This window comes from Pseudopipra pipra, chromosome W (assembly GCF_036250125.1).
Source record: "Pseudopipra pipra isolate bDixPip1 chromosome W, bDixPip1.hap1, whole genome shotgun sequence".
Taxonomy (NCBI): domain Eukaryota; kingdom Metazoa; phylum Chordata; class Aves; order Passeriformes; family Pipridae; genus Pseudopipra; species Pseudopipra pipra.
Window position 1 is genome coordinate 31,813,628 of NC_087580.1, and position 14,166 is coordinate 31,827,793.

Below are 14,166 nucleotides of genomic sequence, written 5' to 3' on the forward strand. Positions count from 1 at the left end.
GGCCCGGAGGCCTCCCAAGAACCCGGAAGGGTGATTCGATTTGTGAGAAATTCCTTCGGAGAAAAAAATTCAAAACCACCCAACTAAAAAAAGAACCCTAAAAAAAAGAAAAGTGAGAAAAAGATCAAGGAAAAACTGCAAGGGCGAGCATGATTTTATTGCTTTGCTTCAGTTTTTCCTTGGTCTCCTCCTTCTCAGATTCTTTGCTCCCTTCCTTTACAGAAAGCTCTTCTGCTGTTCTGTGGCTTTGTGGTCTCTTAGGGGCTTTTAGGGGTCCCTGAGGAGGTTTTGGGGGGGTCTCTGAAGGGGTTTGGTGTCCTGAGGAGACTTAGGAGGGAGGTGGAAGGTCCCTGAAGGGATTTGCGAATCCCTGAGGGAGTTTTGGAGTCTCCAAAGGAATTGGGAGGTCCTGGGGGGCTTTGGGGGAGGGTCTTTGAAGCAGTTTTGAAGGTTTCTAGAGGGATTTCGAGAGTCCCAGGCGGTTTTGAGGGTCTCCGAAGGAGTTTTTGGGGTCCCTGAAAGGGCCTGGGGGGTCCCAGGTGGGTTTTGCAGGTCACTGAGAGGGTTTAGGGGGTCCTGGGGGGGAGATGAGGTCTCTGAGGGGATTTGGGGTGTCTTTGACGAGGTTTCAATGGGTCCAGGGGTGGATTTCTGAGAGGATTTCAGGGGTTTTGAGAGGATTTTGGGGTGTCTCCGTGTCAGTCCTGTCTGGCCACGGCCAACTAAAACTCCTATGATGCCATTTCCCATCCCACCACAGCACCTCTGCCAGCCCAGCGGACCAACCCCAAGGAAAGGGGATCCCAATTCTCCCCTCGAACCCCAGAGACCCCCAAAACTCAGCACACAGAGGCCCCAAAGGAGGGGGGCCTGGGTGTCCCCTAGAGCCCAGCAGTGGGGTTCAGGGGATCTCCCAGCCCCCAGGGGAGGGGTCCTGTGGATGCCCCCAAAAGTCCAGGGGGGAGATGTAGCAGAACCGACTAAGGGGATCCCAGTGCCCCCAGTATATCCCAATGACCTCCTACTGGCCCTCAGTATGGCCCAGTAACCCCCTCAGTGACCAGCTAGTGTGTCCCAGTGACCTCCCACTGCCCCCCAGTATGGCCCAGTGATCCTGCAGTGAGCACCCAGTAACCCCCAGTATGGCCCAGTAACCTTCCAGTGTCTCCCCGTGTGTCCTGGTAATCCCCCAGTAACCCCCTAGTCCCTCCCAGTGCCCCCCCCAAAGCCCCCCAACTGTCCCCAACGTGTCCCCAGATGCCCTTGGCCTTTCTGTTACTGTGGGGGGAGAGAGCATTTTTGTGGTCAGAGGGTCCAGGGGGGGCTCCTGGAGGGAGATGGAGGATTGGGGACATCAGGGATGGGGTTTGGGGACAGTGGGAACAATGAGGAGGGGTGTGGGGACAGTGGAATTGGGGGGAATTATGGCCATGGGGAGGCCCTGGGGACATTGGAGACACCAGGGGGGTCTCAGGGTGTTAAGGGGGAAATTAGGGACACCAAGAAGGTCTTGGGAACCCCAAGGGGGTATCAGGACTCACCTGCTCATGGTGCAGCCCCTCCTCTTTCCCCCTAGACATCATTAACCCCCTCCCAAATGTCTCCTAACCCCCCTTTTCCTTTTAATCCCCTCCCCCTACAGATCCTTTGACCTCCCAAGACCCCTTATAACTCCCTTAAATGCACCCAAAGCACCCCAAACCCCCCCAAATTCCTATCCAACCACCCTCCCAAATCTCCCCCAGCCCCCCCTCAAATCACTTCCAACTCCCCCCAAAGAGGGATCATCCGGCACCCTGGGACAGGAACACAGTGGGCTGTACTGGGGGCATTGGGCTGTACTGGGAGGGCACTGGGGGGGCTTAGGTGTCCCAGGACAACGTGGCCCAGCTCCAAGAGAGATCTGGGGAGCAGTGAGGAGGTACTGGTCTGTCTTGGTCTGTCCTGGTCTGTACTGGTCTGTGCTGCTTTGTACCCCGAATCCCCTCCCCATCTCCCCCAAGACCCTCTTGGACCCCAAGGCCCCCCAGGCCCCCCCAGGCCCCTGACTTGGTCCTGCTGCCCCTTGAGCATCTGCAGCTGCTGCAGAACCAGGCATTTCATCAGCAAATGTGCAGGTGACACCAAGCTGGGGGTGTGTTGATGTGCTGGAAGGCAGGAGGGCTCTGCAGAGGGACCTGTCTGAGGAAGAGTGTGTCAGCAGGAGCAGGGAAGTGATTGTTGGGCTGGACTGAGCGCTGGTGAGGCCACCCCTGGAGTGCTGTGTCCAGCTCTGGGCCCCTGAGTTGAGGAAGGCCCTGGAGGGGCTGGAGCAGGTGCAGAGAAGAGCAGCGAGGCTGGGGAAGGGAGTGGAGCACAAGTGGTGTGAGGAGAGGCTGAGGGAGCTGGGGGTGTTGAGGCTGGAGAAGAGGAGGCTCAGGGGAGACCTCCTGACTGTCTGCAAGTCCCTGCCAGGAGGTTGGAGCCAGGTGGAGGTGGGGCTGTTCTGCCAGGAAGCAGCAGTAGGACAAGAGGGCTGGGTCTTGAGCTGTGCCAGGGGAGGTTTAGGTTGGATATTAGGAAGCAATTTCTTCCCCAGAGAGTAATCAGGCCTTGGAATGGGCTGGGCAGGGAGGGGGTGGAGTCAGCATCCCTGGAGGTGTTGAAGGTGAGAGTGGATGTGGCCTCAGTGCCATGGTCTGGGAAACACAGCGGGGTTGGATCCAGGGTTGGACTTGATGATCTCAGAGGTCTTTTCCAACCCAGCTGATTCTGTGATTCTCTGATTGCCATTCCTATGGCAGCACATGCTTGAGGCTCTATCCCCAGGGTGATAGAGATGTCTGTCCATATACATCTTCAAGGTTAGTCTGTAAATGTGTGGTGTTAGAAAAGCAGGCTAAGTTCTGGGCTGGTTGTAGAAGGAGAAAGAAGCCCAGAGGCCAGTGCAAGCAGGCAGCCCTGAGCTTGCACATGATGTCCCCTCCCTGCAGGTTCCTGTCCTTGAGCCCAGGCCCTGAGGTGAGGTTGAGAAGTGGCGCGGAGGTGAGCCCAGAGCTGTCCCTGAGGTGAGGCTGAGAATAAGTGCAAGGCAGAGGTGCTGCTGAGGAAGGAGAGCCCCGTGGTGGGGAAGAAGACAAAGCTGTGAATGCCCATCCCCGAGAAGGTGCTGTGTCCATCCCCTGTGTACCAGGTGAGCTGGGGCTTTGCTGCAGAGCTGCGGGCGCTGATTTGAGCGTCTCCAAGTGCTGAGATGGTGGGCACCCAGGAACACAAACTGTGCCTGGCCACAGAGCCTGCAAGGAGGAGCAGAGACAGCGGTGGCAGTGTGTGGGGCCAGGTTGTCCCTGTGCCTTCCCCTGCAGGCCCTGGCTGTCCCTGGTGGGCCCCTGTCCATCCCCATCAGGTCCCTGCCCGTCCCCCCCGGGCTGAGCTCCCCCCAGGAAGTGCCGTGGAGCTGAAGCTGCTGCCATCCCCCCCCTGCAGCCGCTGCCCCAGCCAAGGGAGCAGCAAAGGCAGGGCCAGGAGCAGAGGCAGCAGCAGGGGAGCCCTGGGGGGGCCGGGAAGCTCTTGTGTGGGTCAGGAAAGAGGCGCTGGGCACGAGGCCGGGGCTGTGCTGAGCAGGCCCAGCCCTCACATCCCCCCAGCCAACGCCGGCTGCCCGGGGGGCTTGGGAGGGACCCCCAGCCCGTGTGCCCCACACTGAGCTGGCAGAGAGAGAGCCAAGGGACAGGGCCACGGGCAGGGCCACGGGTGAGGGACAGGCAGGGCCATTGCAGGGCCACGGTGAGGGCACAGCCTGTGGCAGCAGAGCTGCCCAGGGCCGGGGGCAGCCGGGGGTGTTGGTACCGGGCACTGCTGGAGCCGAGCAGAGCACGAGGCCTCTTGCAGACCCCTGGAGCAGCCTCCCACTTGCCAGCCCTGCCTTGGTGGGGTGACACTTTCCCCTCCCTACAAGACACTCGCCCAGAACTCTTTGGGGGGCCCTTTTGTGTCTATTCCTGGTTGCTGATTCCTTCTGGGGACCTGAGGGCCCCTCTGCAATCCCATCCATGGGGCACAATCTCCTCTCCAGAGCCTGACTCCCTGCAGACTTTGCAGGGAAAGCTGTGCTGGCAGCTGCATCCTCAGCCCAAGGTCAGTTTGTATCCCTGAGTGCTGATCCATCCTGGGGACCCAAGGGATCCTCTGCCATTCCATCCATGCAGCAGGAGTCATCCTCCTGCCCTTGACTCCCTGCAGAGGAACAAGTGCCATCTCTGTTTGGGAGAAGCCAGATGCTGCCCCTGGGCCATCAGAAGTGGTGCTGAAGCCTCTTTCAGCCCAGCCCCGGGTGCAGTTTTCTCATCCCCTCAGCGAGTGCCCGCTCCCCCAGCCGGCACTGACCAACCAGGGAGTTTGGCACACGTGGTTTGGTGGTTTGGAGAAACAGCCCTGGGCTGGCAGAAACATCCCTGGCGAGGTGCCCGCACTGTCAGGGGGCCAGGGGATCGCTGCTCCACGGAACCAGCTGGAGCTCTGGGTGACCCTGAGCTGAAGGGCCTGTGACCTGTGGATGAGTCCAGGATGGAGCAGAGACCCCCCTGCAGCCCGGGAGGAGCCCACGCTGGAGCAGGGGATGCCCAAAGGAGGTTGAGAGCCCGTGGGAAGCCCCTGCAGAGCCGAGGGAGCAAAGCCCTGGTTTCCCAGGGTGTCGCCTCTCACCCCAATTTGGTTTTGGAAGATTTTTTTAGTCTCATCTTCATATTTTTGAGTATTTTTTAGCTGAATCTCAAGGTTTTGCGGTTTGGGGGGGCAGGAGTCTTCTCACTATTTCTTATAGGCTTTTGCCTGAATCTCAGTGATTTGGGTTTTTCTGGGCTGATCCTTGCTGTTTTGGAGGTTTTTATGGACACAGGATGCCCGATGTGTTCTAGTGATGGACTTGGGCAGGAGGAACCCCCAAGCCAACACACTCAGCCCTTGTTTTCCCCCCATCAGGATTTGTCCTTCCCAAAGCTTGGGCGGATGGAGGAGGAGGCTGCGAGGAAGAGGAAGATGCCTTGGGCCCCCCAGACAGGTGAGGAGGAAGTCAGTGTCCCTCTGGGCGGGTGTTGTGCTGGCTCTGTCAGCCGAGCATGGCCCCGGCTGCAGGACAACCCCGCTGGCGCCGCCGTCCTGCCGGGGCCGGAGTTGGGGGGATGTCCTTGGCCTTCCCTGTGGGCCGGAGGCAAATCCCCTGCCTGTCCTTCTTGCTTCCTGCCCCAGGCCCCGAGCTGAGGACGGAGAGCCCGGAGGACAAATCCCCCCGTGAGACCCTGGTGGGAGAGGCCGTTTTGAAGGGCTCCCCGGCGCAGGAAGGCAGCGGGGAGGAAAAGGGCCGGAGATCCCCCCGCAGGAGGGGCTCCAAAGCCATCCCAGGGTGCTCTGAGGAGGAAAGAGCCAGCCTGTGCCAGGAAGGCGGCTGGAGCTTGAGGGGGAACTCTGACCTGGTGGTCCCTGAGCAGCCTCCCAGCAGGGAGAAGCTGTTCAAGTGCTTGGAATGTGGGAAGAGCTTCACCCACAGCTCTAGCCTAATCCGCCACCAGCAAATCCACACTGGGGAATGGCCCTACTCATGTGGGGAATGTGGGAAAAGCTTCAGGAACAGCTCCAACCTGATCCAGCACCAGCACATCCACACTGGGGAACGGCCCTACACATGTGGAGAATGTGGGAAGAGCTTCAGCCGGAGCTCCACCCTCTCCACCCACAAGCGCATCCACACTGGGAAACGGCCCTATGCGTGTGGGGAATGTGGGAAGGGCTTCTGGCACAACTCCAGCCTCCACATCCACCAGCTCATCCACACCGGGGAACGGCCCTACAAGTGCTTGCAATGTGGGAAGGGGTTTCAGAGCAGCTCCACTCTCCTCGTGCACCAGCGGACGCACACGGATGAGAGGCCCTTCCACTGCACCGACTGCGGGAAGGGCTTCAAGCAGAACTCCCACCTCGTCACCCACCGGCACATCCACACCGGGGAGAGGCCCTACAAGTGTGGGGAGTGTGGGAAGAGCTTTTCCCAGAACTCTACCTTGACCCAACACCAACGGACCCACCAGTAAGGGAAGCCCTACCAGTGCCCCGACTTCAGGAAGAGCTTTGGCCGCTGCTTCCACCCCAATGAACCCCTTGATGTTGAGGCAACCCCTGGAGTCCAGTGACTGTCAGTCCATCCCTTTCGACCACAAAGGGCCAGTCCCCTTTCCCAGGGGCAGTTTCTTCCAACAGATCCCTTCTTGGGGGGTGTGTGGAGATTCCTGCCTTGGCTGGGGACCCCCCAAGGTCACTGCTGGAGGCTGAGAGCAGAGATCTCCCCCCGAGCGTTGGTCTGGGGGAGTTCCATCCATCTCTAATTAAGAATTATTGCTTTTGTGCCAGCTTGAGTAGAATTGCTTCAGCAATTGCTTTAGTGTAGAGCACTGTCCTATCTTATCCTGTACTCCTGGTAGTTTTAGTGTTTCTATTGTGCAGTAAATAATTGTGATGAAGATCTTTTGTCTGATCATTTGTAACCCTAAATAATTCATTTCTATAAATAGATTTTATTTTCCATCATTAAAACCTGGGGGACAAAACTGTTTCAGTCACACCTCTGTAGTTCCTCTAAACTGAAGCTGTTGTCATAATGCAAGGCTGAGATTGGATCCAGCAGTCCCCAGCACCCCTCAGTAAGTTGGGAGCTCAGGGGGGTCACCCCCCTTTGCCAACCCCGCTGTGCCCAAAGACCCCCATGGGACTGTCACACCTCCCCTGTGATATCACATCCTTGTTGTGACATCAAGGCTCCTCTGTGACATCACATCCATCCTATGACATCACATCTCCCCTGTGACATCACAGCCAGTCACATCCAGATCCATCCCAAGGTTGGGGGGGTGTGTGAGACAGGCAGAACCACAAATGCCTGCACAGCCCAGAGCAGTCAGTGTGGGGCTGTGCTTGCTGCTGCAGAGACCCCCAGGGAACAAACCCAGGCAGTAGGTTGGGGGGCTGTGTGTGTGTCCCTAAGGAGGACACTTGCCTTATTATTGCTTATTATTTGTAATCTCTTACAGATCTATCACACAACACCTAAGGATGGATTCTATAGAATATGTGCCATAGATATTTGGGTTGGGTCTGGCTGAGCTGCAGTTCAGTTCCCCACAGCAGCCCTCCCAGGGCTGGGCTTGGCATTGGCAGCTGGAAGGGGGTTGAGAACACCCCAGTGTTTTGGCCACTGCTGAGCACAGCACCAACACTGGGACATTCCTTCCTTAGCTGAGGGCAAGAGCCTGGCAGGGGACCCAAGTAGGCCAGCTGAGCCCAACTGACCCAAGGGACATTGCAGACCATGGGAGGTCAGCTCAGCTCTAAAAGCTGAGGCAGGGAGCAGGAGGGGGGCATTCATTGTCTGATGGCTGCCTGCTGAGGAACCGTCCCGCGGACCCAAGCCCTGCTCCTCGGGAGTGGCCGACCATGGCTGATCATGGGAAGCAGAGAACAAACCCTGCTTTCTTTTGATTCTGCGTGTTCAAGCATTGCTTTACTTTTTGCTTTAAATAAACTGCCTTATCTCAACCCACAAGTTGGGGTTTTTTCCCACCTTACTCTCTCCCCTGTCCTGCTGGGAAGGGGAGTGATAGAGCAGCTGGGAGGGCACCTGGTGTCCTGCCAAAGTCAACCCACGACACACCTGAACCCTTCCAGAGACTCCACCACCTCCCTGGGCTACTCGTTCCAATGCCTGAACACTCCCTCAGTGGAAAAAGGTTTCTTTAATATCTAATATGAACTTGCCCAATGCAATTTAAGGCTATTATAGAATCATAGAATAGATTAGGTTGGAAAAGACCTCCAAGATCATCAAGTCCAACCCCTGATCCAACTCCAGTTTCTATATCATGGCACTAAGGGCCACGTCCAATCTCTTTTTAAAAACCTCCAGGGATGGTGAATCCACCACCTCTCTGGGTAGGCCGTTCCAATGCCTGATAACCCTCTCTGTAAAGAATTTCTTCCTAACATCTAACCTAAACCTCCCCTGGCAGAGCTTGCGCCCATGTCCCCTTGTCCTATTGTTGGTTGCCTGGGAGAAGAGACCAACCCCCGCCTGGCTATACCCTCCCTTCAGGTAGTTGAAGAGAGTGATGAGGTCGCCTCTAAGCCTTCTCTTCTCCAGACTAAACAACCCCAGCTCCCTCAGCCTCTCCTCATAGGACTTGTGCTCAAGTCCCTTCACCAGCCTCCTTGCTCTTCTCTGGACCCGCTCCAGCACCTCAATGTCCTTCCTGAACTGAGGGATTTTCCTGCTTTGACAGTGTTTTGAGACAGTTCATTGTGCCTTTCAGGTCCTTACATGTGCACACACACACAGAGCAGTCTCACCAGTGACAGGCCCTCCAAAGAACACAAGCCCTGATGATTTGTAGCTCCCACTCCAGTGGTTGGCACTTGGACCTCCCTCCATACCCAGAGCTCAGAGCTCCCTTGTGCCAGAAAGTTTAAAGAGATTGCCAAGACAACCCTTGGAAAAAAGTGTCTCTCTGTGTTTCCTGGGATAAGAGCACTCTACTGTCATCTTCCAAAACCTTGGAGAGGTCCCAGAGATCTCCCAGGAAGGAATTTGGGGCCTCAAGCACATGACCCATATATAGAGGCTGAGGACTCAGGGGTCAGTGGTGTGAAGATTGAGGACAGTAGAGGAGTAGCCTGAGAGGTCTGGAAGGGGGGTGTCAGAGCTGGTGGAGCTTTTCTTCCTGTCAGAAAACAGCCTAAGAAAGAACTAGTGCCACCAAGGGCAGCTGGGGTGGCCGAGACTGGTGACAAGAAGTCAGAAATTTCCCTCCAAGGTCAGTGTTGTGGTGCAATATGTCACAAAGAAGGAGTCTGGATGAGCCCCAGGCTTTGTGTGTGCAGGAAGAGCCAGGGAGGACGCAGAGATGTCAGTGCAGGAAGGTGCCAGCCAGGTGGGGCAGCCGGGGGGATGACGACAGCCTGCAGGGAAAGGGGCAGGGCATGGACACCGTAGGACAGCCTGGGCTGGAGAGGAGACAGGGAGGGGGAGAAGTTGAAAGGCCCTGACACAGCCACCTTCTGCAGGCCTTTGGCCATGGCTGCTGTCTGTGCCCCTGATGCCAGGAGGAGGGGAGTGGCCCTTGCAGCCCTGGGGCCTCATGGCCTCCTTGTCCCTGCTCAGCAGCCTGGCAGGTGCCACCCCATGGTCCTGCCCTTGGCATTGCACATCCCACATCCCAGTGCCCCAGGAAGAGCCCTGAGGAATGAGGCAGGGACAGGATGTGCCTTCCCAGGGGCTGGGGGTCAGGGCTTGGCCCTTTGGATTAAGGAAACAAGTCAAGGTTTATTCAGCATCAGAGCCACCTTTCCCTTGCTTGTCCATCCTTGTCATCACTGTCTGCAGTTTTCTGCTCTAACTGGAATCTGGGGACACTTTCACAGTCATGTCCCTCAGTGGGACCCATTAACAGTACAAGAAACTTCAGTATTTCAATCTCATTTTGACTTCTTGAGAACTTGTTTGAACTTACTCTCAGGGACTGAGTCTCATGTAAACAACATCAATCCCCCTGAGGGTCATGAAATACCTGGGGCTGTTGCTGTGCTGCTGAGCTGGGCCGGGCTCCTGGCACACACGGAGCTCCTGGCAAGCAAGAAGAGCTTCAAAGAGACAGCTCTGCTGGTGAGCAGCTCCTCTGCACAGCCCAGCAGGGCTGAGGGCACTGCCTGCAGCACCCAGAGAAGAAAAGCAAGGCAGAGAGAGGTTACACACAGCCTGGGCTTGGAGAGAAGTCGAGAGGAAGATCCACTGGAGGAGGAATCTTTCCAGGCTTCCTCCCGGTAAGTCAGCATGAAGGGCAATGTGTCTGCAGTTGGTGCAATGATCTCCTAATGCTGGCACATCCCACTCCCTGCTGCACCATCCCAGGCACATCCCAGCAGGGTTCCCTTCTCCCAGGGATGGCTGCAGGGTTGTGAAGCCGGGCTGTGCCACCCAGGCTGCCCCAAGCTGTCCTGCAGAGCAGGGTCCTGCAGCCCAGGGCTGTGCCGGGGCAGGAGCTCTGCCACTGCCAGGGGCAGCTCTCAGCCGGGCTGGGGAGCTCCCTCAGGGTTGGGCAGAGGCTGAGGGTGGAAAGAGCAAAGCCTGACAGGGCAGGGCAGGTTTCTTCTGCTATCCAGTGAGAGTTTTGTGGGTCAGGACTGCTCACAGAACCAGAGCACCCCAGGATATTTTCCAGTGGATACTTCAAGGGGAAGGTCCAAGCAGGGATTTCTCTCAAGCTCTCAAGCCACATGCCTGGTGGTTTGAGTTCCAGAGGGAACTCTGAGGAGCTGCCCAGAGCTGAGAACAACTTGCTGGCACTGTTGGTGTCTGGGAGGTGGCACAACTGGCTCAGGGTGATGCTGCCTCGAGTGCCCAGTGGGCTCTGCCCTGGCCTCTCCCAGCTGGACCCTCCCTCTGCATTTCCTTGGTTCTCAGTTTGCCCCTGGTCCTGAAGTTGTTCCCTCCTTCTCTCAGTCAGGCTCACTGGGGAGGGGAGTTCAAGCTACACAGTCCAACACTGACCCTGGGATTCCCCTATGGCAGGTGTGTCCCTGGGAATGAGACATTTCCATTTTCCTCTGCCCTGTGGGATGTGGGCAGTGAAGTCTCTGGGCCTGGGTAAGGAGCTCTTTTTCCCTCAATCAGACCCCGTCATTAGGACACTTGGCTCTTTCTGAGGTGTCCTTCCAAGCTGGGAGCTGCCCTCGAGAATGCAAATCATCCTCCCAGCACAGCTGTGTTCTCTGAAAGCCCCAGTAAAGAGGGGCAGAGATGCCGTGCCCATGCCAGGAGATGCTGTTGGGTTGGGGAGATGAGCCATGGGTGTCCTTGGCTCCAAGTGGGTGCTGAGCCCTTGAGACAGGCTGAGACACTGAGGGGTGTGGGATGGATTCCTCTGCTCTCAACAGTGTCTGGTGGCCTTTCAGACCAAAATGGGAGTATGATCAGTCTCCATCTCAGGAAGGAGCAAAGCCAGGGCAGTTGGGAACAAGAGAGAAGGACAGAGCAGCTCCTCTCACTCTGCACTAAGCCCCAGATAATCCTCCTGCCTGGCAGGACCTGCTCTGTTCTCCCTGAGTGCATCAGAAGTGCTGAGGGGTTCTGACATACAGGAACACTCCTCAAGAGAGATGAGGGGAGTCTAAAAAAACCAAACCCAAACTTCTGAAACTGCCTTCTGCTCTCGGGGTTCTTCTTGGAGTGCAGATGCTGACAAGCCCTTTTGCACTGGGAGCAGTTCCATCTGACAGAGCTGAACACCAGAAGGGATCCCTGTGCCCACCATGCCCATGACCCCACTGGTGCAGAGCAGGGCTGACCCCTCACAGCCAGTTGGCAGAGGGTCTGCTCCTCACGGAAGATGTAGTGAGCCCCGAGCAGGGCTCCAGCCCTGGAGCTGAAGGAGAGACTCCTAGAAAAGGAAAACCAGTGGAGCAATGAGAGGGGTGTTGGAAAGTGGCTTTGATTTTTCTCAGAATGTTCTGCCCTAACTTGTCACTGTTATTTCCTCCTTGAACAGTGCCCCACATCTAGAGGCAACAAATGCCCAACAGCAGCTCCCTCACCCACTTCCTCCTCCTGGCATTTGCAGACAGGAGGGAGCTGCAGCTCCTGCACTTCTGGCTCTTCCTGGCCATCTCCCTGGCTGCCCTCCTGGCCAACGGCCTCATCCTCAGCGCCGTAGCCTGTGACCACCACCTGCACACCCCCATGGGCTTCTTCCTGCTCAACCTCTCCCTCACAGACCTGGGCTGCATCTGCACCACTGTCCCCAAAGCCATGCACAATTCCCTCTGGGACACCACAACCATCTCCTACATGTGATGTGCTGCACAGCTCTTTTTCTTTTTCTTCTTCATCTCAGCAGAGTTTTCCCTCCTCACCATCATGTGCTACGACCGCTACGTTGCCATCTGCAAACCCCTGCACTATGGGACCCTCCTGGGCAGCAGAGCTTGTGCCCACATGGCAGCAGCTGCCTGGGCCACTGGGTTTTTCAATTCTCTGCTGCACACAGCCAATACATTTTCCCTGCCCCTGTGCCAGGGCAATGCCCTGGGCCAGTTCTTCTGTGAAATCCCACACATCCTCAAGCTCTCCTGCTCACACTCAGGCTACCTCAGGGAAATTGGGCTTATTGTGATTAGTGCCTGTTTAGGGTTTGGTTGTTTCATTTTCATTGTTTTCTCCTATGTGCAGATCTTCAAGGCTGTGCTGAGGATCCCCTCTCAACAGGGACGGCACAAAGCCTTTTCCACCTGCCTCCCTCACCTGGCTATGGTCTCCCTGTCCCTCAGCACTGGCACAGTTGAACACCTGAAGCCCCTTTCTATTTCCTCCCCATCTCTAGATCTGATTGTGTCAGTTCTGTACTCGGTGGTGCCCCCAGCACTGAACCCTCTCATCTACAGCCTCAGGAACCAGGAGCTCAAGGATGCCCTGAAGAAACTCATAACTGGGTGTTTTTCAGAAGCAATAAACTCTCCTTCTGCATGTTATGGGCCTCATTAAAGGCCAGTTGTGTTCTGTGCTTCATTAACACCCACCATATCTTCCCTATTTTTTGCTCCTGGTAGGGGTGTTACTTTTGTGATAATTTGTTCACACCAAAAAATCCTTATAAATGTATATATAAAGATATATATATATACATAAACACCATTTTCAATTCAGTGTAAGCCTTTCTAGCCTGGCCTAGAAGCTGTACAAATTGGGACTTGTACTCACTGTCTGCTTAAATACCAAATAAAGAACTCTGCCTTGACTTGTTTGCCTGACATCTTTCCTCTCTGACTTCTCTGCAGCTGCAGAGTCAGTGCCTCTGTGCAGAGCTGGGCCAGAAAAGAGTCCCAGCAGAGCAGCACTGCCAGGGAGCAGCAGCTCTTCTCCTGCGTGGCCTCCTCTCCCTTCCCTTCCACACTGTCCTGCAGAGCCCTGTGTTGTTGGAGGCCTCAGTGCTCTGGCAGTGGGTCCCAGTCCTGCTGCAGGACTGTCCAGGGACTGCAGGCAGGGACAGCCACGGGCACTGCTGGCACAGAGCTGACCTCTGCAGCAGCACTGCCATCCTGCAGGGGCATCTCCTCAGGCCAGGGCCTCAAAGCTTCCATCTGCTTTCCACTTTGCTCTCCAGGATGTGCCCAACACAACGCCCTGCAGAGGAAAACAGCAGTGACCAGCACAAGGGTGGGAGTGCTCAGGGTGGGGGCACCCAGCAGTGCCCTGGCACAGCCAGCGCCGCTCCCAGCACTGGCCTCTCACCCCAGGCCATTGGGCTTGTTCTTCCCTCCAAGGAGGGACATCAAATGACCAGCTCAGGAGTCCATGTTTGCACTGCATGCACAAGACATGCCCATGTGTCACGGCTTGGGGCTGGGGGGGTGGAAGGCTTAGACAAAGTTGATGGCAGAAGCTGTCTCGCTGAGCTACAAGGGGCAGAAAGGACCCCCTTGCTTTCTAAATTCCTTCTCAGAGAGGAGCCTGGGGGTGGCTGGATCCAATCTCAGGCTCAGATTTGAATTAAATTTAAGGAATTCTAGAGGTGTGATGCAATCACTTTTACCTGCAGGTTTTTGTGATGGTAAATCAGAAATATTTCTATAAAATGAATTATTTATTATGACAAATGAACAGACAATTGATCAGACAAGTGAACAGATGAAAGACCTTAAACAGAATTATTTACTACACTCTTTAAAAGCCAAGAACCTCCTAGTAGTATAGTGTAAGATAGGACAGTGGAGTCTGTCAAAGTCATTCTATCAAAGCAATTGGATCAAAGCCAACAAAAAGAAACAATCCTGAAGCAGAGATTGAGGTAACTCACCCCACAATGACAGGGGGTAGTTCTCTCACTTAACCCCTGGGCAGTGACCATGAAGAGCTGTCCCTGCTTCATGGCAGAAGCTCCACACACTTCAAGGAAGTCTGTGGAAGAATCTGCCCCATGACAGTTGGACGGGGCTTTTATAGTTATCAAGGGTTTGACTGCCAGACATATTTGCAGGCGAGGGAGCAGCTTATCTGTCAAATCCTGCTTCAGAAAGCAGGATGTGTGTCTGAAGTTTCAGGAACCATTTTGGGTTTAGCATAATTCAACATTAAAAACAGCACCTCGACACCAG

At 55.8% G+C, this 14,166-nt stretch overlaps 1 protein-coding gene and 2 pseudogenes across 1 annotated transcript; 2 read left to right on the forward strand and 1 right to left on the reverse strand.

Moving 5' to 3' along the window:
* LOC135405249 (zinc finger protein 91-like) overlaps positions 1–14,166 on the reverse strand; it is a 360,615-nt pseudogene that overhangs the window by 5,037 nt on the left and 341,412 nt on the right.
* LOC135405440 (zinc finger protein 239-like) lies at positions 4,907–6,491 on the forward strand. The gene has a single exon (XM_064640137.1). It carries the CDS (start codon positions 5,097–5,099, stop codon positions 6,063–6,065), a length of 969 nt encoding a protein of 322 aa, XP_064496207.1. The 5' UTR covers positions 4,907–5,096; the 3' UTR covers positions 6,066–6,491.
* LOC135404578 (olfactory receptor 14A16-like) lies at positions 11,588–12,556 on the forward strand (annotated as a pseudogene).

Excerpts from the sequence above, each read along its gene's own strand:
- LOC135405440 (XM_064640137.1), top strand. The coding sequence starts at position 5,097 with ATGGCCCCGGCTGCAGGACAACCCCGCTGGCGCCGCCGTCCTGCCGGG.